Source organism: Chaetodon trifascialis, chromosome 9, assembly GCF_039877785.1.
Source record: "Chaetodon trifascialis isolate fChaTrf1 chromosome 9, fChaTrf1.hap1, whole genome shotgun sequence".
NCBI classification, from domain to species: domain Eukaryota; kingdom Metazoa; phylum Chordata; class Actinopteri; order Chaetodontiformes; family Chaetodontidae; genus Chaetodon; species Chaetodon trifascialis.
In genome coordinates, this window is record NC_092064.1 from 29158559 (window position 1) to 29185445 (window position 26887).

A 26887-nucleotide genomic window follows, 5' to 3' on the forward strand; every position below is an offset into this window, starting at 1 on the left:
AAGGAGATGATTGCATGAGAGATGGAGAAGGGCAAGACGACCAATGTGAGGATGGCGGACAACCTGGATGTTGGTAACCATCTTGAGTGCACCCCTGCTGGGTGTGTGCAGGCATGCTGGGACCCTGCTGACCAGCAGGGAGTTTAGGTGAGGGGGGGCGGCGGCGTAGATGAGAGGAGGGGCTTTGATTTACTGTGTTCATTGGTGGGGCTTGTTGGAGGCCAGAGTTCTTTCTTGCCATACTCTGACTGATCGACTGGCTAATGCAGGAGGCAGCTATGGATCTGGAGAACGCAGAGGAAGAAGGGATGGGGGAAGAACATGGAGGAGAGCGGAGAGAAGAAGACGGGGTAGGGGAGGAAGGAGGACCTGCTCTTATGGATGAAGATCTTCCAGAAGAAGAGGAAGAGGGGATGAAAGAAGAGAAGGGTGTGGGAGAGGAGGCAGGGGGGGCTTGCATTGAGGAACCCCTCCCAGAAGAGGGAGTAGAAGAAAAATAGGGAAGAGCCCCGGAGACAGTGTTCAGGGAGGTATCTTCAGCAGATGATGCTGGAACAATCCTAAATGGTGAGGAATGAGGGGGTGCCTGGACAGAGGACGAGGAGGAGGAGGAGGAGGAAGGGAAAGCTCTAATGGGGGAAGGGGAGCTATGTCTGAGGCTGGGTGTGAAGGCTGAGGGGGCTGTGGTGTGGTCTGTGTCCTGGGCAGAGATGGCAATAGCTGGGTTAGGTCTCTCCACCAGGCTGGATGTTTCCGAGGAGGGTCTGGACTGGCAGGTGCCCGAAGGGAGGCTGGAAATGGAAACATCGGCCTGCTGGTATGTTTCCCTGGAACTGACAGAGAAGCGCAGATTATTAACAGTGGTTTACTTCGAGTGACAGGATGTGTTTTCATTACAGAATAAAGACAAAAAGGACTGAATAATCATAAACATGGCAGCTGTATCCACATCTTACTTGACATTGCGTTTGAGAAAAACATTTTTGATTGATCGGTTGGTTCTGACGCATTGATTGTTTGATTTTCTCTACTCTGCCTCTTTTGAAATATCACCTGAATGATACTTCTGAAGTTTCAATCTCAGTTTCGACCACAGTTCAGATCTCAGTGGGTGAATCAGAAGCAATCTGAATTGTTTCCTGTCAAAACTACAGACCTTGTATCAAAACAGGAAGAAGCTGAGAATGCTGTGGGAGTTTAATGGGCAATAAAGAGGTGGAGGCTAAGACACTGCATATGAGTAACTTTGTACATAAAAAAAAGACTGCCCCCATTGCACAATCGGCTGAGGAGGTCCTGGGTAGTGTGCGAGTGAAGTATAGTGGTTTATGGGTTATACTTGTTCCACCTATCCATGCGTATTGGGGTCTGTTGGGTTTGTCCACCATGAGAGAGGACTGATCATGTGAAGAGGTGCAAAGTGGAAAGTGAGACCGTGGACTGAACTCACAAGCTGGTTATTGTTTTAAAAAGAGAGATACTGCTGTGGTAACATCTGTCTGTCATCTGGTCATGTTACAAAGTGTAATTTAATGAAGAGAATATTGTATGGGAGCCATTGCTGGTGCTCTGGTCCAGATGCATGACACAAATATCATTGACACCATATGTAGCATTTAAAACAGAGCGATCCTTTATATTTCTATTGTCTCCGTTGGGCTCATGTGAGCTCAGAGAGGTTGTGGAGTCATAGCTCCGACTAGGAGAAAGGGATTGAGTAATACATCATGGTTTACAGTGCAGTAAGCAGTACAGTTTTGTCACTGTTTTTTTATAATTCTGAAACTCTATAAAACCTCTAAAACAGAAAATGATACCCAGGGCTCAAAAGGTTGAGTTTGGAAAATAAAAAGCCACAGTTGCTTCTGTGCTGTTGATTCTGTTTTCTACCAGCTACTGTTCCTTTAGCTTGGTAAAACTCTAAACTTGTTATCAGCCCACACACGTAAAAAGACTCAAAGTGTAACACAGCTCACTGATATGGCTGAAGGCAAATTTCCTACCAATGACAAACCAAGATGACATTCCATCCATCCATCCATTATCTATACCGCCTATCCCTTTCGGGGTTGCGGGGGGCTGGAGCCTATCCCAGCTACAATGGGCGAGAGGCGGGGTACACCCTGAACTGGTCGCCAGCCGATTGCAGGGCCACATTCAAGGACAAACAACCATTCACACTCACACTCACACCTACGGACAATTTAGAGTCATCAATTAACCTAATGAGCATGTTTTTGGTCTGTGGGAGGAAGCCGGAGTACCCGGAGAGAACCCACGCATGCACGGGAAGAACATGCAAACTTCACACAGAAAGGCCCCGCCTGACCCGGGGATCGAACCGGCAACCTTCTTGCTGTGAGGCACGCGCACTACCTGCTGCGCCACCGTGCAGCCCCATGACATTCCATACTGAGTTATTAATCTCTGGCATGAGCAGCGCAGCCCTTGGGCACATTCTTTAAAGAACACGTGGCCTTGCTTACCCTTATCACAAAAACACCCACATTAAATGCTAATAGATTTCTATATTTAACATTTTGCTTTATCAAAAAACATCAAGGACACAAAGGGGGATAAACTGTGGATTAAAACAAGTTTGCACAGGATAGAAAAAGGCAAAAGAGTGAATCAAACTTCATTTGGACACCTTTGCTGTTTATTTTAGAATCCAATTGAAGTGATTACAATGACTGTAAAAGTCTTACTGTGTTATGTTCGGTGCTAAAATTGAAAAGCCTGTCTGGGCTGGAGGTAATCTTAGGGTTAGGGTTAGGGTTGCCAAAGACGTACCTGTTATGTTCATTCGGAGTGGTGTTAGGGTTAGTGATATTCCTGGTGTTAGACAGAGCCCGTTTACCCATGGTAGTGGGCAGGTCTGGTGGCCTCTGGCTCGTGAACGTTGGTAAAAAGTCCATATTCTGAACTGATGGAAGTCGTGGCTGGGTAAGATTCGGTTCTGAGTTGTGAGCCATTGATGATGGACTTGGTGCTGCCTGTCCTTTGTGATCCCCAGGGGTTTCTGTGATTGTACAACTAGAATCCTGTGAGGGGTCAAAGGTCATGTGTGAGGGTTGGCTCAGCAGTGAAACAACCAGTTCTCCTGAGGATCTGTCATAAGTTGGCTGTCCTGTAAAGATCAATGTTGAACCTTGTAGAATCATCCTCGATTGTGATGAAGAGTGATCATTCTTTGTCTCATTTAATTTCATCTGCTCACTTTGGGGCTCATCTTTCTTCGACCCTCCAGACAAACCCAGGGTTGTGGCGCCTCCCTCCACCAGGTACAGAGTTCCTCTATCGGCCTGTTCTGCAACCAGTCCTGGGTGAGTGGGCATGGTGGACCCGCTGTACTCTGCAGCCAGTCTCTGCGTAGATGCTACCAGCTCTCCTGAGGATGCCTCTCCATCCCTGGGTCCTGTGCAAACCAAGTATTCAGGCTCTGTATGAATACTCTGCACATCTTTGGTTGACGCATCTTTGATGTCATTATGCCCCGTGGAAGTTTTGCATTCTGGTACATGTGTGCCTTGTACATCTCGTGCAGCTGGTATACCCTGCTTATATTTGTCCTGCTCATCTCCATCTTTAGAAATTTCCCACGGTGGCATGCTGTGAGCAGAGAGGTTTGACTCAGAGTGTGCTTGCTGGGTAATGATGTCTACAGAGGTTGAGTCTTCTCTCACTGAGTCAACCAGGCATCCACGGCTCAGCTTGGACCTGCAGAAAACCAGGAGTAGAATAAAATTATGCCTTTGGAAAATACATCCAGGCTAAAGAGGAAAAAGCTGCTAAAGCTGTTCTTGTTTAAATTTTCCAAAAAAAGTTCTCTCTTTCCAATTTCACCTTTGAATAAATTCTTTATTTACAATAGAAGTCAAAAGATCATCTTTGCACCTTTCAAGCCACAATTCAGTATAATTATCACTGATACTCCCACAATAGCAGCCATTTCTATTCCTACCTTTGAGCTCATTTTGCTGTTTGGTCATTTTACCACCTCTGTATTGTGTAAATATTATTCACTCACCTCTCTCTTTCTTTGGTTGTCCCTTCAGTATCTGAATAAATGTCCCCGTTTTGACCCAAGGCGTCATCTTGCCCTGTGGAAGAGGTAGAGCAGGAGTCCCTGAACTCGGTGACTCTACAGTCTAATGTCATGGCTGACATCAGGGGACCATTACTGGCAGAGCAGCACATTGAGGAGCGCTGATCCTCAGGTTGTGGTCTGAGCTGGTTCTTGGATACTGCAGAAGCCAAGGATGCATCCGTGGAGGTGTACCTGCTGGATGGCTGAACTTTTAGAGAGATGGATGGACTTTCCTCAGGCGTGGTGGAAGTCTGGGAGTTGTCATCTGATGTACAGCTCACACCGGAGTCTCTTTCTTTGGCCAAGGCAGAGATGAAGTCCCTGGGCCTAGAGAGGGTGAATCCATTTGTCTGGTGGTGACAGGCTGAAGTTAGCTGCTCTCTGACAAGCACATGGCCAACGAGCAGAGGTTCACAGGGAGTCATCACTGTCTCCTGGAAATCTAGACAATAGAGAACAAATCTCAGAAATGGACTGAAATTGACCACAAAGACATCACTTGCTAAAATATGGAGCTGCATGGTTCTAGGGCATTAATGTTACCTAGTCTGACAGTAGTTTTAGAAAGGCCACGTACCATTTGTCAGGCTCTCTGCACTCTTGATTGTCCTCTCCTCCTGGATCGTTTGGTCCTGCCAGCTCATGGTTTGGGTCTGGTGCTGGCTGTAAGTCTTTGTCTGGTTCTGCATTTGGTAATGTGTCTTTGCCTGACTCCACTTCTGGCATTTTGTTTGGATCTGCGATTGCTGCCTGGTTTGTGTTGTGGTTTGGCTCTGAAATGGCTGAGTTTGGGTTCTATATTTCTCGGTGTGAGTATCTGATTGACCTTTTTCCATTTGGTTTAGTTGTTGATACTCAGTCAGGGTCTTTGTTTGAGCCTGAGATTGAGCCTGTGTCTGACTCCTAGTCTGGGTCTGAGTTAAGTGTCCAGACAGTCTACCTGAGCTCCAGGATGGGTTACGTACAGTGCTGGCCCGTTTTTGATGCAGTGGGACCTTCATGGTGCTGGCTTTGGCACTGTACATCTGGGCCAATGTCTGGACCTTGCTTAGAATACGCTCTGAGTTCTCCATCAACATGGGGTCCACCACAGGGCTGGCCTCAAATAACCCAATACCAGCCACGTCTGATCCCATGCCCTCAAATAAAGCACGGTTCACTGTGACAATTCTGGAGTGGTGGGACCATCGTCCTACATTTATCTGACTGGGAAGACCCTCAAGGTTCACTCTGGCCTTGGCCAGCTCTCTGTGTTTGGTTGTAGTCCAAGACGATTGAGTTTTGGTCTCAGTTTTTTGCTGTTGTTCTGTAGGTGGCAAAGGTGTAGAGGTTTCTTTGTGGCTTCTATTCAATTCTGCTGGGCTTGTTGGGTTAGGTTCATTCCCGTTCATAACAGCATGGTTTCCAGCACTGGTTTTGGTTGTTCCATCTCTGCACTTGTACTGTTTGGTAAAAGAAGGTCTCATGTCTTGCAGTGAATTTCCACCCTGCTGCTCAGTAGCCACAACACTTGCCCCCCCCTCCTGCTTTGCCTCCAGTCCTTCCTCCAGTGGTCCTTTGCAGACCTTTCCATTTTTGTCATGTATCTCAGCCTCTTCTCCAACAGGGCTGTTTGGGTTCGACTGCAGGGTCAGACCCACTTGGTTTGGGGTCTCTTTGTCCAGCATGAAGTTAGAGTTTGGTGACTTGATTGGGCCCTCTGCCTCAAAATCCAGGCAGCTGATTGGTTTATCTGTCTGCCCATCATTCTCTGCATCTGTCAAGAGTGGAGTCTGGAAAGAGGCTGGGTCAGGGGGGGGATGGGACTCTGGAGCAGTCTCCCTATCGATTGCTTCAGTTGTTTCATCCTTGGACGGTCGACTCTCTGGCTCCCCCTGGGGTCCACCCACATCAAAGCGTGAGACTGAGTCCTTCACCAAGCCAGATGGGATTTGTGAGAAACTGTTTCTCCTTCTTGATGCTACTCCTTCTCCCTGTTCATCTTCCTCCCCTGCCTCATCCTCTTTGGCCTCGGCTGCTGCCTCGTAATAACTCCTGATCTTTTCAATGATCTTCTTGTCACGTTTGGTGAGGTGAGAGCCTCTCGTGGGTGGATGGCGTCTCTGGTTGGAGTGAAGGAGATCTGGATTTGCGGAGGAGGTGGCGTCCTCAGTGTTCGCCTCCTCCCTGGGTGAGTGACAACCACTGCTGTTCTCGCCTCCTTCCTCTGCTGAGGAGGGATGAAGATCTGATGTGGGGGCAGGGATCATGCTCTCTTCCTCTTCTTCATTATTTCCTTTATTCTCCTCTTTCCCTTTTTCAATGACATCTCCTTGTGTCTCCCCATCCGCCTCAACTGCCTTTTCCACTTGACTTGTAGCATCTGGGATTTCTTCATTTGCTGTTGTCTCATCAAGTCTCTCAACTCCACTGTCCTCTTCAGAACCACCAGTCTGACTTTGGAGAGCACTGTCATCCTCCGTCTCTGCGCACTCCTGTTCCTGTTGCATTGTGGGTCTTTGCTCTGGGCTGGAGGGGCAGGCAACTGGGGGCAGTGGACAGGTGAAGTTGGTCTGGTTAGATGGACTCTCTTTGGGCTGATCTGAGACCTGCTCCTGGAAGAAAAGTAAAACAAAGGTGTTTTAGAATGAGTCAATCATGAACTCTGCTCTGAATAGTAGTCGAACAGGTAGATGTCGTAAGAGACTTTTTGGAAGACGTCTATCAGCACCAAATTACATATATCACCAATTCATGGTGCAGAGAGGATGAACCTTTCCACAATGCTATCACCAGACATTTAATAAATATCACCACCTAGAAGGCACATTACATTAAACCTACTGAGCCTATTCATGCTCCCCTGATGAACCCAAATTTGATAAACTTGTGAGATTTAAGACGTCTCACTACTGACAAGACGCTAAGAACAACGAACTTTGTTCATTTTGTGCAAAACTTTATTCTTTGGTATTTAAAGCACATGACGGCCTCTAGGGGCCGCCGGCAGGTCTTTAAGCTGTTTGGGTGTAGCTCACCGTTGTGTCAGTGTGAATGGCAGCGAGTCCCTCTCTGGCTCTACTCTGGTTGATGAACTCCAGGATCTCTTCTGTAATGGACAGGGTGGGGGGAGGGCTGAGGGGGGTCAAGTCCTCTTCTTCCTCCTCATCCGAACAGAGTGGAAAAAATACATTTGAATACGATAAAATACTGTTAGAACTAAAACACGCAGAAGTCTTTTTACATCTTTCAAGTTAAAGATGGCAATGGCTTTAGATTGAGGCCAGTTTTAAACATTTATCTCTGTACACCATCTTTATGATCGACTCTAATGTACTCTAATATAAAACAATATAATGAAGTCAGGTCACGTTATGTCACATCCAGTCTCCTCTAATTTAGCGTCATCACAGCAGTCAAGCAGTAATACATAAATATGAATATAAAGTCATGTAATCTAATGTCATTGTCACAGTAAAGTACCTCCTCCTCTTGGTTTGGTTGCAGCTGTGACATCAGGCCAGGTCCGGGCCTCTCGGCCTCCACCTCGATGACGGAGGACGCGAGTGTGCTGCTGCTTCCTGCTGATCCCAGACTGTCTGCCTGGCACAGCTCGCCCTCGCTGCCCGCCTGCTGCAGGAACATCAACAAACCGTGAAGGCAGCGTTAAAAGACGACCACTGCCAGGGCCGAGAAAGCACGGCCACCATGTTGGCTGGTGTTTACGTCAGCAATACACTGACTCCTGAACCAGATCCTTCCTCAGTCCAGTCCCCTTTTCATGACATGTCAGTTAGTTATAAGTGATAATGACAACGGCCCTCAACACGATGGGTAATTGACTCAAGATCAGTTTTTGGATGGAAATCCACTTGTTAAAAATAAGCTTAACGTTTATATTATCCATGTCAGTAAGGAAGCTGCCGGTTGACTGTGAGGATCTGAACCACATCAGTCTGTGACTAACAGCTGGCGCAACACTCCAAAACAAACAGGAGCATGCCAGATGTCTTTCACAGTCAGTGGAGCATGAAAGCACTGATGCATTTCTTACCTTCAAAGCTGCAGGATTCCAGGAAGAAGAGAAGAAGAAGAGCATGGCGGATGAAGAGGTGGGTGGGAGCAGAGAGACAGAGCTGTTATCAGGTTGTTATGATATTTTGACATCCTCTTAACAACTTGGCATTCACACTTGGACAAAAATAAATCCCTTTGAATCAGCGGAGCAGATCTGGTCTCGTGTTTTGAATCAGCAGCTCTGCCAAAACCAAACCTTTGCTCACACTGACAGAAACATCACTAATAAATCATGAGGTCCTGACATCCCACAATGCACAGGCTGTAATTTTCTGTAATGATACCAACAAATTTAATTTAACAACTCAACAAAGCAGCACTGTTTTTACTGACGATCACATGTTATTATGTTCTCTGTAACTTTTACTGCTGAGAAAATACTTAAATTTAACCCCTGAGTGTCGAGTTTATCAGTCACTGAACAGACAAACAGCTCCGCCTGTAAATACTCAGTTTTTGGTGGAAGCTGCCTCGTTAGTGTGACTGTGTGTGAAACTTTCTCACCGTTGGGATGAAACGCTGCTTCGATGTCTTTAGCTGGAGCTGGAAAAGAAACAAAGAATTTTAATGCTGTTATAACGACGTCCCTGAATTCTCTTTTCATTACTATAACATACATCTCATGAAAACTTTGAGCTTTTCCTCTCAGCTATGAGGAGGAAAGATCTCCATCGTGTCATGAACCCTGTACCACAGCTGGCTCAGCTGAACATCTGGATGTCTGAAGTGTGGGTTGTGTGGACCCTGAGCCGGCGTCTGGGGGACAGTTGTTCCTGTCTGTCTGTCTGTCTGTCTGTCTGTCTGTCTGTCTGTCTGTCTGTCTGTCTGTCTGTCTTATTGCTGTGGTAAAGTTGACTTTTTCATGAACTGTCTCTGTCTACCTGACTGCCTCCTGGTGCGTTTGTATGGCAGGTTTCCTTCCAGCAGTAGCGGCAAACTCTTCCTGGACTTCTCAGGTGTGTACATCAGCAGCTCTGGAGGCTCTGGAGGGACAAACAGAGCGAAGAGACCCTCAGTGTTTCACACCTGCTGAGTGAATCTGCACGGACACTGACTGAGTTCCTTTTCATCTGCGGCACGAGTAAAAGGCGACTAACCCTGACCTGATTGGCGTCTGCCTCTGTGGTAGCCGTGGATATCGTCCAATCGGGATGGTGTGGAGGACTTCTTCAGCTTGTCCTGGTCAAACTGAGGAGCTGAAATAAGGGAAGTGATGTCACTCCGTATGCACATGCCATTTATTAATGCATAAAGGATCAAATTCTCATGAACAGAACTGGCAGGAAGAATCTATTAAAGCTGACAGAAGACAGAATGTGTGTGTGTGTGTGTGTGTGTGTGTGTGTGTGTGTGTGTGTGTGTGTGTGTGTGTGTGTGTGTGTGTGAACTCACATTGACAGAAATTGTCTCCCAGGACCTGCCTCGCCTGGAAAGAATGATACCGGCTCAGTGAGTCATCGGGACAAAATATTCTTACGTCAGTTCAATTTAACTTGAGAGACTGAGGAGAAACGTCTCCCCCTCAGTCCCAGAACCAATCAGACGTCAGCAGGAGGCGCCATTGGTCAGTACTGTCAGTGACCCACAGGACTGTTGACATCATATTTACAGACAGAAATTCACTACAGAGACAATCACTTCACATTTCACACAGAAACCAAAGAGGCAGTTTCTTAATCTGTGATTTTATGAATGGAGTTTTGTCTGTGGACTAAACTGACATCAACAACTGATCTGACGGATCCAGTTTCCAGGTGAACAGTTTGTGTAAATGACCAGCAGGTGGCAGCAAAGACCAACAGAAGACTTGAACAGACGTCCAACTGATGACTGCCAGTACTGCCACTACAACCAGTACCACTGCTGATAAAAGTACCACAGCTAATGTACAATTAATACACCGCAATTAATAGTGTTAGAGCTACTTCTGCTTCAAACAGCATCAGCACTGCAAGAATACTACAATATTAATACAACAACAACTAGGATACTACTACAACTAGTACCACTACTGCAAGGAAAAACTACAGCTAACTTAGCACTACAGCTAACGTTTTACAATAACAGTGAGGACGTATTCCTAGATTGCAAGTAAAACATGAATCTAGAGACTCATTTCTCTGGTTGTCCTTCCTCCCTCCCTTCCTTCCTTCCTTCCTTCCTTCCTTCCTTCCTTCCTTCCTTCCTCCCCTCCTCCCTCCTTACCTTCTGTGGGAGTGAAGCTGGATGGTTCTCTACGATCAGCCTCTTGAGGTAGTGCACCCACAGCCTCTTCTCCTCCTGGTTCTTTGTCTGCAGTAACAATACGAGTGTTAAACTCATGAAAACAGCAGGTACATGAAGTGGATACTGTACTGATACTTCAGTGCAAGTAGAAATATTTCTCATGTGTTCATGTTTCTGTGCTGTAACATCAAACATTTCACATGTTTTTAAGATGTTTAACTCAAACCGATCCCGAAGCCTCGGCTGAGAGCTCGGACGGATCTGAGCTGAGGACTCTCACCTGGACGACGTGCTGCTGCTTGGGAATCGTCTGATCTGACACTCTGAAGCACAGAGGATCCTTCAGAGTCTCGACCAGCAGCAGATTACAACACTGCAGCAGAGAGAGAAGAACATGGAGAGCGCCATGAGGACAAACATGTCGAGAAGTCACAAGAACGGCTCGAAAGGAAGGTTAACGGAGACCATTATTCAAAATACTTTTGCACACTTTCATGAACTCATGGGTCAGTGGACATCAGCATTTAGACCATCATCAGACAATAAAGCTTCATCGTTGTTTAAGGCAGAACGTCCACAACAATGCATGAAAGACGAGGCGTCGAACGTACGAATATGTGCGTGCTGTAGACGAACTGTTCCAGCCTCTTCTTGGCGATCAGCAGCATCTTATCAAACAGGAAGAAGGCTCTCTCCTTCTTCACTCTCTGGACCTTGAAAGAACCTTCCAGAACCAGCTCTCCAAACCCGCTGAGGTCCGGCCCACTCCAGTTCACCAGCAGGGACTCGATTTCCTGTGAGGAGGGGGTGAAAGGTCGCAGGTCAGAGGTCAATCAGAGGACTCTCAAAAGCAACAAAGGTCCTGATCGGTACAATGAGCCTGGAGGAACGAGCTAATGTACACATTACAGGAGATGTCTCAGCATGGGGCCAGTTGTTCTCATGAAGGGACCCCTGAAGAACCACCAGAACCTGGAGCTTTTAGGTTAGTCAGGGTACAGGAAACAGCGAGAGTCAAACAGGAAAGAATTTTTATGAAAATAAAACAACTCCTTAAACCATCCGAACTCTCTTCCATCGAGGCTTCGCTCCAGTCCCAGCTGCTGAGAGGTCAAAGGTCAAAACCTGTGCACTTCCTGCTTGTCAGCCCAGGGGGGTTTTAGTTTGAACTTATGAAACTCGGGTCAGCCACAGACACCAGAAGAGCTGCTGAACGATTCCTAAACACACGACCTGGATATGTGTGTTAATGAGTCGGCTCCTCTGCTGAAGGACCAGCGGTCACCAGCTGTGGAGCCGACCTTTGACCTCACACAAGCAGCTGGAGGACGGTAGAGAGATGTGGAACTGGACAGTAAGCTAACAGCTGTCTTACTGGACCATAAAACGTCCTCAAAACAGATTCAGAAGTCAAAAGAAAAAAAAAAATACGGAAGCCTCAAAGGGAACTAAAACATCAGAGGAAGTTTTTCTTTTAAATGATGGAATTCAGCTGCTGCTTCGACTGCTTCTGCAAGTGTCCTGCAGTGTGCAGCCCAGCCTGTAATGCACCTGCAACGCAGGGCACCTGTGGACACCTGAAGCCCAAACAGTACAGCCACAGCTGTGCCAACAGTAATGATGAAGATCGACCAAGAAAAACTGCAGTGACGTGATGAAAATCTACTGGCTATGCAATAATGTGATATTAATGGTATTAACAATAAATAGGCTTTATACAACTTTTGTAATTTTTCCACATTGAACTGAATTTAGCTGAAATTAATGAAACTGAGTCAATGGGAACAGAGTGAGAGGAAAACGTGAAAAACTGAAACCAGTCAACGAGGTCAGAGAGCGAATACCAAAGCAGAGAAAGAGCAGAAATGACAGACGAACACACGTGATGAACGGGTTAATAACACGTTCCTGTGTGTGTAATCATGTGAACACGTGTCGGGAAGTTGTGGAACGCAGCAGTTGTAGAGTTTGACACCTAAAGGTCAAGCGGCTGACCTTCAGCTGGTCGGAGGCTCAGAGAGGAAAGAGCTCTGTTAGCTGCCCCAGTCTTCACAACGTGTCAGGAAACGGCTCGACTTTCACTTTAAACACCGACTACGAATCTTGTTTTCTGAGCTCACAGCAGACCAGAAGCTGTCAGCCCGGCAGGAGCAGCAGGTCTGCTCACCACAAGCTGCTACGCTGAGGACGCCTCCCTCACGACGGTCAGCATGGACCCCAGTCTCTGATCTCAGTTTGGCTTTTAGCAGAATACAAATTCACAAAGTCCTGCAATGGCTTCTGGACTCAGGGGTGGTGGTGGGGGGCTTGTGGTCTGGCTTTTGGTTGAAGACGCACTGATGAGGTTGTTCTAAACACAGGGGCCCTGCAGGGCTGTGTTTGATCTGCAGTACTTTTCTCTATGTACACCAAAGAAATGACGCAGCACAACAGCAATTTCAAGCTATTTAAACATGCTGACAATGTGGTTTCAGAGGGTCTTTTCCATAAAAACGATGAGGTCTCTGGTGATTCTGCTGAGGTTTCCAAGCTGGAACTGTGGTGTGAGTCCAGCTCAGTGTTAATTAACGCTGGAAAAACAGCGGAACAGATTTAAAACAAGCAAAAACTATTAAAAACACATCAGTGAGCCTCACTGTTGTTCCTTCATCACCATGAACACACACACTGTAGTTTATTCTGACTCTCACACACACACACACACACACACACACACACACACACACACACTACAGCACCAATCACGGAAACACTTAACATGAAATTAAATATTTTTGTGGGATGAGAGGCCCCCGACGGACACGAGGATCCCCTCTCAACTTGAGGTTTTATTTGAACTTCGGACTTGGAAGTCTTTGGTTTTTGTTCTGCTGTTTTTTTGTTCACTGTCCTTGTTCGGGATATCATGGGTAATGTTACACAAGTGTACACAGGTTGAAAAGAGTATATGCATCATCAGGAATATAAGATAGTCACACTAAATGTCAATGGGCTGCATAACCCGATCAAAAGGAGTAAAATAATTGCTAAAATGAAACGAGAAAAGCTGCAGGTAGTTTTTTGGCAAGAGACTCATTTGTCCTCTTCAGAACATGAAAAATTTAAAAAATTTGGATTTCAAAATACCTATTACTCATCTCATAAATCAGCCCGTAGGAGGGGAGTGGCTATACTGATCCCTAATGCAGTAAATTTTGAATTTATTTCAGAAGTGAAAGACAAGGAAGGGAGATTCGTTTTAGTAAAGGGTAAATTAGACAATGAAGAAGTAACTCTACTTAATGTGTATGCCCCCCCAGGGAGCAAAAAAATGTTCTTCAAAAAATTGTTTGAATTGATAGTTTTAGAAACACGAGGAATTCTAATTTGTGGTGGTGATCTTAATGTCCAACTGCAACCAAAATTAGACACATCTAATCAGCGCCAAAAGAAAAGTCCTAACGCCATCCTAGTTCAGAGGATGCTTACAGAGTTGGGTCTGATAGACGTGTGGAGAGAGTCCCATCCAGGAGAAAAACAATTCACCTATTATTCCCCATGTCACTCGGTATACTCACGAATTGATTATTTGTTTATGTATAAGTCAGACTGGCACAGAGTCAGGAACTGTAAAATTGGGATTAGGGATGTATCCGATCATTCAGGGGTGTACCTAACCCTGCACCTAACTAAGCAACGGAAAAATACACTTTGGAGACTTAATACAAGCATTTTAAATGATAAAACAGTTCAAAAACAGATTCAACAGGAATTTAAAACTTATTTACAAAATAACGATAATGGGGAGGTGTCTCCAAATATTTTATGGGACGCAGCAAAGGCAGTTGTTCGAGGCAAAATTATTGCCCTCACAGCTTTTCGTAAAAAGGAAAAACAGAGAAGACTTGTAGAGCTACAAGCGGAAATGAAGTCATTAGAAACTAGACACATGGAACGAAGAGATCCACAAATATTAATTAAAATAAACAAAATTAAACAGGATATAAATGGTATATACGATGAAGAAATAGAAAAACAACTTAAATTCACTAAACAAAAGTATTATGAGACAGGGCATAGGGCAATGAAACTACTCTCCTGGAGGATTCAAAAACAGCGGGGGAAAAATATGATTTATAAGATTAGAAACCCCAAGACACAAAAAGTTTGCAGTGAATTAGAGGACATTCAACATGCTTTCGAACTATATTATAAAGAACTATATAACCAACCGACCATGGTAGATATTACAACAATAGAGACTTTTCTAAGTTCGCTAGATTTGCCATCTATAGGAGAACAACAAAATAAAGAAATTATGACTGAGATAACGGCAGAAGAACTGAACAAAGCCATTTCGAGATTGAAAGCTAATAAGGCTCCAGGTTCGGATGGCTATCCGTCTGAGTGGTACAAAACATTTAAACAACAGATAACACCTGTTCTGCTTAACTGTTTCAACCATACACTGAGAACAGGAGAAGCCCCCCAATCATGGAAGGAAGCAGTTATTTCTATCATCCTGAAAGAAGGGAAAGATAAAAATGAATGCAGCTCATACAGACCAATATCAGTCTTAAATGTAGACTATAAATTATTTGCTTCAATCCTATCTAGGAGACTGGAGTCCATTGTCCCGGAGCTGGTAGATTTGGACCAAGCAGGTTTTGTACTAAACAGACAGACACAGGATAATTTAAGGAGAACTTTACAGGTGGTGAGTCATATTACATCAGAAAACATCAGCGCAATTTTAATCAGCCTAGATGCTGAAAAGGCATTTGACTCGGTGGGTTGGGAATATTTATACAGGGTACTTGCTAGATTCGGCTTCAAAGATGGTTTTATTAAATGTATTAGAGCATTATACTTTTTTCCAACAGCCAGGATTAGGGTTAATGGACACCTGTCGCAAACTATTCATTTGGAAAGAGGGACACGCCAAGGCTGTCCCCTGAGTCCGACCCTATTTGCATTATTTATTGAACCCCTTGCTCAAGCGATTAGAGAGGACTCTGGGATAAAGGGGACTATGATTAGAGGAGAAGAACATAAGATTTGTATGTTTGCGGATGATGTCTTGGTTTTTATTACAAGCCCAGACTCAAGCATCCCAAAATTGATGTCCCTGCTAAAAGAATATAATTTATACTCTGGATATAAGCTTAATATCCAAAAAACCCAAACCCTCACATTTAACTATATTCCCCACCCAGATATTAAAGGGAAATACAATTTTAAATGGGACTCGCCCAAAATAAAATATTTAGGAATAAACCTTTCTAAAGATATGTCAAAATTTTTTGAAAATAACTACGGCCCCATTAATAAGGAGATCAAATCTGATATTTCTAGATGGACACTCCTCCCACTGGACATGAGTAATAGAATAGAAATCATTAAAATGAATGTGCTGCCACGGCTTCTTTTTCTCTTCCAGTCTTTGCCTCTAGAGGTGCCCCAAAAACAATTTGATGAGTGGAATGCCTGGATCTCGAGGTTCATTTGGAGCAGTAGAAGACCTAGGATACAGTTCAAGACTCTGCAGCTAAAAAAAGAGAAGGGAGGGAGAGCTTTACCATGTTTACAGGATTATTACTATGCTGCACAGTTGAAACCCTTAGTATACTGGTGCTCTCCAAATTATGAATCTAAATGGAAATGCTTGGAAACTACACAGTTAAAAATTCCAATACAATCTATTATAGGAAATAAAAACCAAGCAGAAAAACATTATAACAGTTTGAATCAATGGACTGTATTCACTCTCAAACTATGGTTTAAGGTTCTGAGGAAGTTACAAATAGAGAAACAGGCAAGAGTCTTGAATTGGATAGCATATGATCCAGAATTTGAACCTGCTAGATTGGACAGGGGCTTTAAACAGTGGGTTAGGAGAGGGATCACGTCCTTTTGTTCACTCATCTCAAACAGTAAATTTCAGAGTTATGAGTCTATCTCAGCCACATTTGGACTGGAGAAGCAGGACTTCCATAGATACCTGCAAGTCAGAGACTATTATAATAAAAAATTACAAATCAAGGAGGAGAGGGAATACAATTTAATCTCAATATTTCATGAGGCTTATGAAAAGAAAGATAATAAAAAGTTGGTCTCAAGAATATATGGAAGTATACAAGCTTCTAAAAATCATTCCACGTTATCCATTAAACAAAAGTGGGAGAAGGAGTCAGAAACACAAATATCAGAAGAGACCTGGATAGAAATATGTGAGACACAGGCAACCACTGCAAACTCCAGATCTCTACGAGAGTTCGGCTGGAAGAATGTAGTGAGATTTTTTATAACTCCTAAATTAACAGCACTACGAACAGGCACACAGAGCCGAGGCTTTTGTTGGACACAGTGTGGGACCCCTATGGCTAACCATGTTCATGTTTTTTGGTCCTGTCCGAAAATCCATTTATTTTGGAGGGAGGTATTAACCGAAATAAATAAAATTATAAGAGTGGATTTGGAATTTTCTTTTGTTGTTTTATATCTCGGCAAAATTCCGAAAACAGTCTCGCATAAGGACAGATACTTGTTGAAGATTCTTCTGGCTAGTGGTAGGAAAGCCATAACCAGAAGGTGGATGCAAGTAGATCCTCCAACACTGATCCAGTGGCACGGGATCATTCATGAAATTTACTGTATGGAGAAACTTACTTTTATTTTAAGACTCCAATTGGAGAAGTGTATGGAACGCTGGGAAAAATGGATCGAATATGCGCCTTGAAAAGTGTGACATTTGGCTATGATGTATGTGTATGCACAGTATGTATGTGTAATAGAATACTTTGATTTTAACTGTACCACCCATGATGATCTCATGTTCTATTTACATGTTTATAAATAAAAAGTTAAAAAAAAAAAAAAATATTTTTGTGGTGTTTTTGAAGATTTATACTCATTTTTCATCAGTTATTATACAGGATTTGTTGACAAAAGAGTCTCATCATCCAAATGAGCAGTGACTCTAAATTTATATTTGTATATATATTTATGTTTATATCGAGACCATTTACTATATTTATCGCTTCAAATTGTGATTAAAATCCCTACTTTATAACGGTGTGTATTAGGATTGTAAACATTTGCAAAATGTTCCGACGGCCCGCCTGCGGGCTAACTCAAGGGATTAACTAGATCTATTACGTTTAAATATGAGACAAATACAATTCCAGACAGATTTTTAGTTGTTATTAAAGCTCATTTAGAGTGAAAAACGGACCTCTGTGTGGCTTTGGGATCTGTGACTCATCACTTGGACATTATTTCATAATAAATTATTGCAACATCTCAGATTAAGTAATTATAATGTGAACGCAGACACGTCGAAAACGAATGCTGAACTCTGTGCTCTTACCTGTAGTCGTACTGCGTGCTCCTGCTTCCTCTTCATGTCGTTGATGTACCAGGCGACTGCTGTCATGGTGATGATGGCGTCTTCGACCACCTCGTACCCGGGGTCGCTCTTGTCAAAGTGCTTCAAAAGCTCCTGAGAAGAGGCGAAACACTCGGACTTAAATAAATGTTTGTCTGTGTGGAATTAAGCTCAAACTGCTGCAGCGACAACTTTTTCAGACATGAGACAAACTTTAAGAAATGCTGAAATATTTAATTCAAAGGTTTTTCTCTGACACATTTCACATGGTGAATAAAAAGAAAAACGAAACAGCCTGAAACAATCGAAGCGGCTCACCAGCTGACACAGCAGTTCATCACAGAGACGACTGAAGCGGGACCAGCTGAGGATTATGGGAAAATCCCAGCACAGCTCCAAACACATGTTTGACCAGTGTTTAAACTGGCCACTGTACACAGAGCCACAACAACACGAGATGATACAGAGCAGAGAACAAAGAGCAGGCTTCAGCTGAGCGTGTGTGTGTGTGTGTGTGTGTGTGTGTGTGTGTGTGTGTGTGTGTGTGTGTGTGTGTGCGTGCGTGCGTGCGTGCGTGCGTGCGTGCGCGTGTGTGTTAGTTTCTCTCAGTTTCATCATCCCTCTCTTCTCTCAGAGGTGGGCTTGGACTGGAACCAGTGAAGAAACACGAGTTTATTGGGAAAAGCTGTGTGTGTGTGTGTGTGTGTGTGTGTGTGTGTGTGTGTTGAATATCTTCAGACAGTTGTATTAAGACATTTGTAAAGGTTGTGACTGATGCTTCAAGTGAGAGCTGGAATTTATTAGAGATAGAATTATAGGCGCTGTTATGCTAACTGGATTAGCTTCCAGGTCCAGCAGAGCAGCCCCGTGAACAGTCTGGGGCCCCCTTAAAGGACGGGGCCCTGCCAAGTTACAGATGTCTCAATCTCTTCTCTCTGCAGTCTCTGTTGGAGGAACTTCGTCTCTTTGTCCTCACAGGCCTGAGCTTTCTGCATCCGGCAGATTCTTGGTGCTGTCACATTCTCATACTCTTTGTCTGTGGACCTCTTTGCTCCTTTGTCTCGGACACTCAGGTTGGGCCATCACCGCTCACCTGGCAGAGATCTCGGACTCCGCCTGTCGAGACCTGGTGGTGTCACTGCACCAAACATGGAGGCCACAGATCCAGCAGGGAGGCGGTCTGGGCGCTTGTCACCTCCAAACTGGATTATTCCCACCTCGAAGCCTGCCGTCAGACCTCTACAGGTAGACCAGAGCGCTTCTGGTCCACTGTTCAAACTCCACCACACTGGATCCCAGTTTCATCCAGTTCAAGACTTTCCCGCTCCTGCTCTGCCTCTGGACCAATGGCGGCCTCGTCGCGCAGACGACCCCGTGGTCACTCATCTGGATCACAGCTCTTCTCTGTTCTGGTTCCACGGCGGTGGGATGAACTGAAACCAAGGCGCTGTCCATCTTTGGCTGCAGGATGAAAACCATCACCGCACTCTCATTTCCTGTCCGCGGCGCTCTGAACGCCTTACAATGAACAGTCGCATAAAGATCCTTCAGTGGCCCTCAGCTGACACGGTGATGTCACGGTCCCGTACTCGTTTTATTGGCCGTGGGCTGCCATGACAGTAAAACCCTGCAGATGTCAGCTGAAAACGACATTCAGCAAAATCCACATGTGGTACGCATGCTGCAGCCATTCGTCTTCAGGATCAAAGACGGGTCTGTGTCCTCAGCTGTCCTCCGTCTCCGCTGGATGTTTCTCGGCGAGCGCAGGAAAAGCTTGAGTGCCGCGTAGTTTCAGCCAAAAACTTTTGGTGACGGTAAACAGACGCGTTTCCTGGAAACTAAAGTTTTATAAAGATCACGAGCTTCCTCCAGGAAGTCTTTCAGTCTCAGCCAATCAGAAGTAACGATATCAAACAACACGTCACCTGTGACGCTCACCTGTGACACTCACCTGTATGTTTATGGTACTACCTGTTGTATCAGAAGATATTTTAGGTACTTCATTTAGGTGGTATATGAACTACTGCATGTAGTATCTGAGGTGCCTGTAGCTGGTATTTTAGGAATAGCATGTAGTATTTGGTAGTACTAAAGTGAGCTTGAGGAGTAAACCTGTAGGAGCAGGTGCTATGTGAAGTACAGCATGTAGTATTTGGTAATATTAGAGGTATAGGTGCAGGTAGTATTTAAAGTGCAACTGTAGTATTTGAAGTGGATCTGTGGTAAAAGGTGGCACTTAAGATTTCACATACTGTGTAGTATTTAGTTGTACTTAACGTGCATACAGACAGTATTTGGTAACATTTGAGGTACAATATGCAGTTTTTGGTAGAACTGGAGGTGGTATTTGAAATACTGTGTGTAGTATTTTAGGTACTATATGTGGGATTTAGTGTGATTTGTGTTGTTACCTGTAGTACCAGGTGGCATTTGGAGTACTAAATGTAGTATTTGGAGTATCGCCTGTAGTAGCAGTTGGTATGAGGAATACTAAATGTAGTATTTGGAGTATCACCTGTAGTAGCAGGTGGTATTTGAGGATCCTCTGCACTGGTTTGAGCAGGTACGTCTCCAGAGGTAAAGAATGGTTCAGAGTCGTCTGTCTCTCGTGGAAGAAACGAACCAGGCTTTTGTTTTTCATACATTCCCTCAGCACCGCCACCGAACTGTGGAGACAGACAGAGAGACAGAGAGACAGACAGAAGGACAGACAGACAGACAGACGGACGGACGGACGGACGGACAGACAGAGACAGACGGACAGACAAACAGAGAGACGGACAGAGACAGAGAGAGAGACAGACGGACAGACAGACAGACAGACAGACAGACAGACGGACGGACGGACAAACAGACAGAGACAGACGGACAGACAAACAGAGAGACGGACAGAGACAGATTTTATTGGATGACTGTGATTATGAGCAGAAACAAATGATGACTGTTGACGTACATTTTGAAATCCGTCCTGTGGACGGAGGTGAGATGCTGGAGCGTCGCTGGCCAGCAGTGCTGCATTATTACATTAGAATATCAAATACTCGTCAGTAAAAGTACTTTGGATTGTATTTATACATAAAGATCTTTAGTCATGTGCACTCAGCAGCTTCAGCAGCGAACAGTTAGCCACAGCGCTCGCATCGCTGGAGGAACAGCGAGACTGAAATGTCTCGAGGCCTGCTGGAGGTTTCTGTGCAGACCTGCTGATCATGGTGGACTTTTCCTCCAACACGTACAAACACACATTCCTGCTCGATTCCTCTGCGGCATGAACGGCATATTTCTGCTGTTTGTGTTGATTGTAGGGATGAACCGGTGTTTGTCTCGCTGGTACCTGAAGCAACACGTCCACACCTTCTGAGCAGCCTATGAGAACGTCTTTGATGTCACGTTTAGTTATGAAGCTCCACCTCAGATGATGCTCGAACATCCAACTCAAGGAAGAAAAGTAGAAAATAAGGAAGTGCCTCCTGATTCATGACTAATGACTGTTTACAGCCCCAATCTGTTGTAAATTAAGCGTCTTTTGTCTTCTTAGCATTTTGGTTTCTTCTCTCACTCAAATATGGAAAGAATTTGATTCAGGATCCAATAAAAACTGAGAACCAGAACCACAAACTGAAAACCCCCAAGAAAAGGTGACGACTATCCATGACGAGCGGGCGGGGGGCGGGGGGGGGGGGGGGGGGGGGGGGGGGGGGTTCAGCCGTCGGTTCCTCTGATCAACATTTATCACAACATGAAGCAGAGTGAAACTCAATGGAGAGGACAAAGAGGACAAAGGAGCCACAAAGGACAGAGGGACGGAAGAAGAGGTGATGGAGAGAAATGATGAGGAGGAGATGGAGGCGATTATGAAGGGACGAAGCAGGAGGAGAAGAACTCCACAGCTGTTTGGAGCTTTGACAAACATTCAGCAGGAGTTCAGCGAAGAAGGAGAGGGAGAGGAGTTTGAGTGATGATGATGATGAAGGGAGGTCAGAGAGACGACGAAGATAGAAGAGACACCTTCATCAACAAAGACGGGGAGGAGTCAAAGAGGATGAAGACAAAGAAGGAGTAATGGAGAAGATGAAGGGAGCTCCAGGAGACGAACATTCATCAAAAGAATCAAAAGGCGGAAAGAAACTGAAGACGACGAAGAATTGGAGGACGTCTCAATGATGGAGGAGAAGGAAGTGTAGAAGAGGAACGATGGAGATTATGAGGGGCGATGCTTGAGATGACGGAGGAGAAACTCAGCAGAGGAGGACGAAAAGTCATCTAGATGGTGAAGAAGGAGGAGACAGGAGGTGGAGAGAGGAGATGATGGAGGACAACGGAGACTCCTCAGCTGCTGAGTCAAACATTCATCACAGCACGAAGCCAAAGAATGTTGGACAGCAGCGATGAGGAAGGAAGGATGAAGAAAAGGGGCTTAGAGGATAGGAGGAAGGAGGGTAACGATGAGGGTAGAGAGGAGGAGGAGGAGGAGGAGGAGGAGGAGGCTCTTTTCCTGCAGATAGACGTTAATCACAGGAGGGAGTCCAGGAATCCACAGCAGCAGTAATATCTTCTACAGACTCACGCTGATGCGTTCAGCAGCTCTCAAACAGACACAAAGTTTATCTGCACGCTTCAAAAGTTCCTCCAAACAGAAAGCGCGTTTATATTCAGCCAATCACGCGCCAGAGGAACGCCAGAAACCTTCATCAGCACGACTACCACTGCTGGAGATCCACTACAACACTCGTTAAGGTTACCAATGTCGTTTCGTGCTTCGTCATCATTCAGCCGTCAGACCTTCACGACTCTCGTTCAGAAAATCAGCCTCAGACAAACACGCTGACCTCTGACCTCCGCATGGACAGTTTAAAGCATATGGCAGATATGAAAAATGTCCACCAGAGACACCGTCCTAGAATCTGAGCTTGGACAGCTTCCCATCAGAAAACGAGACTTCCTGCACGCCACTCTTACCTGTTCTGTTCATCTCTTATGTATTCAGCTCATGTTGGGTTCATTCTGTGAGCACATACACAAACATGGTCTATACGGCAGCTCCAGAGAGCCTGAATTCATCTCCACCAATCAGAGGTAACGTGACACCGGCCTGGAGTCTGCACAGCCACTCAAACCACCATCAGCCTCCTCCACCGCCTGCTTCTCCTCCCGTCTCCCTTTAAGGTTTGCAGAACGTAGTTTCCAGGTATCCAAATGGCTTTTCCACTGTGTCGTTCATCAGCTTCATGAAGCTTCACGATGACCGCAATGGCCGCGATGGCCGCGATGACCGCGATGACCACGATGACCGCGATGACCACGCTGACGTCTTCACGCTGAGCTTCACTCACCAACCACAAATCACAGACTGAAGAAACACGTAAACTCACAACAACATCAACCGCGTGGCTGCAAACATCTCATCACCATGTTTGTGACAACATCCCCATCCTTGATCCCGCCCACCAAGCTCTGATTGGTCCAACAGCTGTCAATGAGCCCGACACCAGGCCTGTTTGACAGCCTGAACAAAGCGGAGATGTGGGTGATGATTCAGGCTAACCACGCTAACACGTCAGCTCAGTTCGGATCGGCCATCCATCGACTGAACTACGAAGGATAAAATCAGAAGAAGAAGAAGAAGAAGAAGAAGAAGAAGAAGAAGAAGAAGAAGAAGAAGAAGATGGACATTTGTGTGGCGTTAGCGGTCTGGAGTGTCTCTGTCTTTTCTCGTACCCTTTGTCCATTACTGAATCTAGTAGAATTTGCAGTAGAATTACTTCAACCTGTTTACAGTACAAATACTCTAGAAATGGGGGGGGGGGGGGGGCTTCTGATCTCTGTGAAGACAAATCGACCGTCAACAGGAAGTGGACGACGGCAGCCATGAACATACGACGATGAACGTACTCATGATTCATTCTTGCGATGATGATGATGATGATGATGATGATGATGATGATGATGATGATGATGATGCATCGTCCCTTTTTCTCAGCACATTCATTTAATTTAATCTAATTTAAGGGCTTTTTGCTGCTCGTGGTCACAGAAATGCTCGACATTCTCCGGCGTTCTTCGCACCAATCACAAGAACCAAACTTTGCAAACCAAGCCTCACATTTCGGTCACAGTAATTGTTGGAGGCTTTCTGGTTTTGGTGGTTCCGTCCGGTAGATGGAGACTTGTGCAGGAAGAGGTTTGTGATCAGGATCGCGATGAAGGCTCAACTGTCTCCAACATTTCTGACATTCAACATCCCCAGAAAGGATCCACTTTGGCCTCAATGAGCTGCACTCGTAGATAAACTTCCACTGAGTCTGACCATGGCTGGAATATTTCCCTGTTCTGTTAAAACTTGGCTTTACAGACGCCCCCCCGCCCAGCCTCACCCCCCCCCAGGCTCTACAGCTCATCAATTTACAGCATTACAAACAGCACTCACATCCAAGTGGAGCTTAGCAGCATAAATTAGCCGAGCATCTGTCTCAGTCCTCCCTCTGGATCGATCATCTGTTAATGTCATTTTAATGGCGGCCTGCGTCGTGACGCGTCACGTGGATACAAAGCTCTTTCATTCTGCTGCTGGAGAGTTCAGATGGCAGAGAAGCTGCATTCCTGCAGCCATTTTCTTTTTGTCTTCTGACGCAGGATAACTAACCAAACAAAGACTCCGGTCTCACGTTCCCAGCGGAGCGACGCCGAGTTCAGAAACCTGCAGTCCGGCAGATTTCCCTCCGAGCCCGACCCAGCGGATCACAGCGAGGAATGTTTGAGCAGAGGCCGACGGAGAGTCGCCTGCTCTGGTGATCGCATCGCCGTGTGAATCATGAACGGCCTGAACGTGACGTCTGATCGCCAGCGTTGGTTTGACTGGCGGCGGCGATCAGACGGCCTTTGTTTATGTGAACACATCCTGCCTGTGACTGTCCCGACATGTTCCCAGCATGCGGAACCAGTCAGAGTCTGGCAGCGCGAGGCCTGACAGGATCCAGGCGGGATCCAGAGGAAGAGGCAGCGATGCAGCTCTGAAAGCTGGAGACGGACTGACTCACTGAGCTCGTCGGCTCGGAGCTCTGAAGCATCTGACCTACTTATTTTTATTGGAGTTTAATGGAGCTTTAAGGAGGCGACAGGCAGAGAGCGAGAGGCGAGGTGAAGGAGGGGTCGAGCGAAGGACTCACACACACACACACACACACACACACACACACACACACACACACACAACTGCTGTACATGTGGCCTGAGACAAACAGCAAAGCTTTCAGAAAGGGTACCAACGCGGCGTTCTGAGGACATGAAGAGTCCTTTGATGGTTTGTTTTCGTCGCTCTGTTCTTCTGCAGCTGCAGCGTCTCTCGCTCTGCACAGAACGGGTCGATGACCTGATGATCAGGCTGTTTCAGGGTATTAATGTGCTGTTTTACTCATTTCTCTTTAACTCCAGCTCGTCTTCTGCACTGCAGCTGCTTCTCTCTGCTGATCGGCAGCATCTGTAGCTGCGAGCTTTACATACAGCTGCAGGAATCGAAGAGCTCCACATCGTAACAACCATCCATGTGTCCACGAGGAAACCACGCTGGACTGGACTGAGAAAACAAATGCCAGTGTTACTGAGGACAATGACTCCGCGGTGGCTGTTGAAAGGCCTTGAACGCCTCGCTGCAGGTAGAAGTGATTGATCCGCTTTTAGCTCGGCTGCAATCTTCCACTGACGCTGGTGTTCAGTTGTGGACATCCAGTCGTCAGCGTCGCCTCACAGCTCTGCTCAAAGCTGCAGCTGAATGCAGAGAAAAGATGGCGGCAGTCACACCAGCGGCGCCGAGCGAGTTACGACTCTTCTGCAGAAAGTGGAAGCAACAGTTCCAGCGTTGACCCGCAGCCATTTTCCCAACGTGGCAAGCTCAGCTGACCTCTCATCAATCGAGTCACCAGCAGCGTACTATGTCTCCAGCTGTACTTAGATTATAAGTGCAGTTAGCTAACGTTAGCACTTTGCTAGCTATCGTGAGCAGCTATCAGTTAGCCTGAATTGATCCCAAAGGAACTGCAGTCGTTTCTCTTCAGTCAATAGATTTACTGACAAAGTGACCAACAGTCGATCTTAATGCTGTTAGACATCCTGAAGATGACAGAAATCAATGCACATGAACCACATGACCACCAGGCGAGGCGCGTCACGCCTCTGATTGACGGCGCCGATACGTCAGCAGAGCAGATCCTCGAACGTCAACGCGCAGAAAAATAAAAACCGATGAGCGACTGTTTTCACTTTGCTCCTCACAAAATCACAAAACATCCAGACGAAATCCACGACGTCGAATCAAAAGCAAAACACACACACACACACACACACACACACACACACACACACACACACACACACACACACACACACACACACACACACAGGCCAAACATCTGTCAGACAGTTCGAGGAGGCCCTGTGTGTGTGTGTGTGTGTGTGTGTGTGTGTGTGTGTGTGTGTGTGTGTGTGTGTGTGTTGGATGAGATACAGCTCCTGCTTCACTCCTCTTCTGCTCCATATATCAGCCCTCTCAGCGCCTCCTCTCTCCTCGCTCTCCTTCTCCTTTACTTCATTTTATGTTTCTCCTAAAACACATTTACTCTCATCATAAAACAGATGATTCACACATTTTCGCCGTCCGACCCAGTCGGGAGCAGACGAAAGAAAAAGCTCTCGCTGACGTCAGAAAGTCGACCGTCACTCGGGACGTTAGAGGATCGGATCAGCGGAGTCCCGCCGGCGCCCCCTGCAGGCTGACACACACACACACACACACACACACACACACACACACACACACACACACACACACACACACACACACACACACAGGAGTGCAGAGTGAGCTGTACTTACTTTGGGTAGTTCATGCAGTAGAGTGTGTAGATGTCGAAGGTTTCACTCTGAGGAGAGAACAAAGATAACGTCAGAGAGGGAGAGACACACACTCATCATCATCATCTTCATCGTCATCATCATTGTTTATGTTGAAACGGAGGCAGTGATAATCAGCTGAATCCAGCTACTGTTTGTTGATTATATTTGGTCATAAAAGCAGCTTAAAGATGGTTTGACGCCATCTTTTCTTCTTCGCCATATAATTGATTTATCTCCAGTCACAACAAAGTTTGCTTTGT

General features: G+C 45.7%; 1 protein-coding gene across 1 annotated transcript in view; it reads right to left on the reverse strand.

Moving 5' to 3' along the window:
* Positions 1 to 260: 260 nt before the first annotated feature.
* The window catches only part of plekhg2 (pleckstrin homology domain containing, family G (with RhoGef domain) member 2), a 61847-nt gene continuing 35220 nt past the window's right edge, over positions 261 to 26887 (reverse strand). Inside the window, exons 6-22 of the mRNA XM_070969737.1 lie at positions 26607 to 26653; positions 20254 to 20404; positions 17721 to 17852; positions 10984 to 11166; positions 10653 to 10745; positions 10352 to 10438; positions 9539 to 9572; positions 9244 to 9342; positions 9028 to 9129; positions 8643 to 8689; positions 7553 to 7702; positions 7108 to 7233; positions 4668 to 6684; positions 4031 to 4532; positions 2794 to 3720; positions 587 to 833; positions 261 to 389 (exon numbers count right to left, since the gene is read on the reverse strand). Of these exons, the coding sequence (XP_070825838.1) occupies positions 261 to 389; positions 587 to 833; positions 2794 to 3720; positions 4031 to 4532; positions 4668 to 6684; positions 7108 to 7233; positions 7553 to 7702; positions 8643 to 8689; positions 9028 to 9129; positions 9244 to 9342; positions 9539 to 9572; positions 10352 to 10438; positions 10653 to 10745; positions 10984 to 11166; positions 17721 to 17852; positions 20254 to 20404; positions 26607 to 26653 (5073 nt within the window). The remainder of the gene's footprint in view (positions 390 to 586; positions 834 to 2793; positions 3721 to 4030; positions 4533 to 4667; positions 6685 to 7107; positions 7234 to 7552; positions 7703 to 8642; positions 8690 to 9027; positions 9130 to 9243; positions 9343 to 9538; positions 9573 to 10351; positions 10439 to 10652; positions 10746 to 10983; positions 11167 to 17720; positions 17853 to 20253; positions 20405 to 26606; positions 26654 to 26887) is intronic.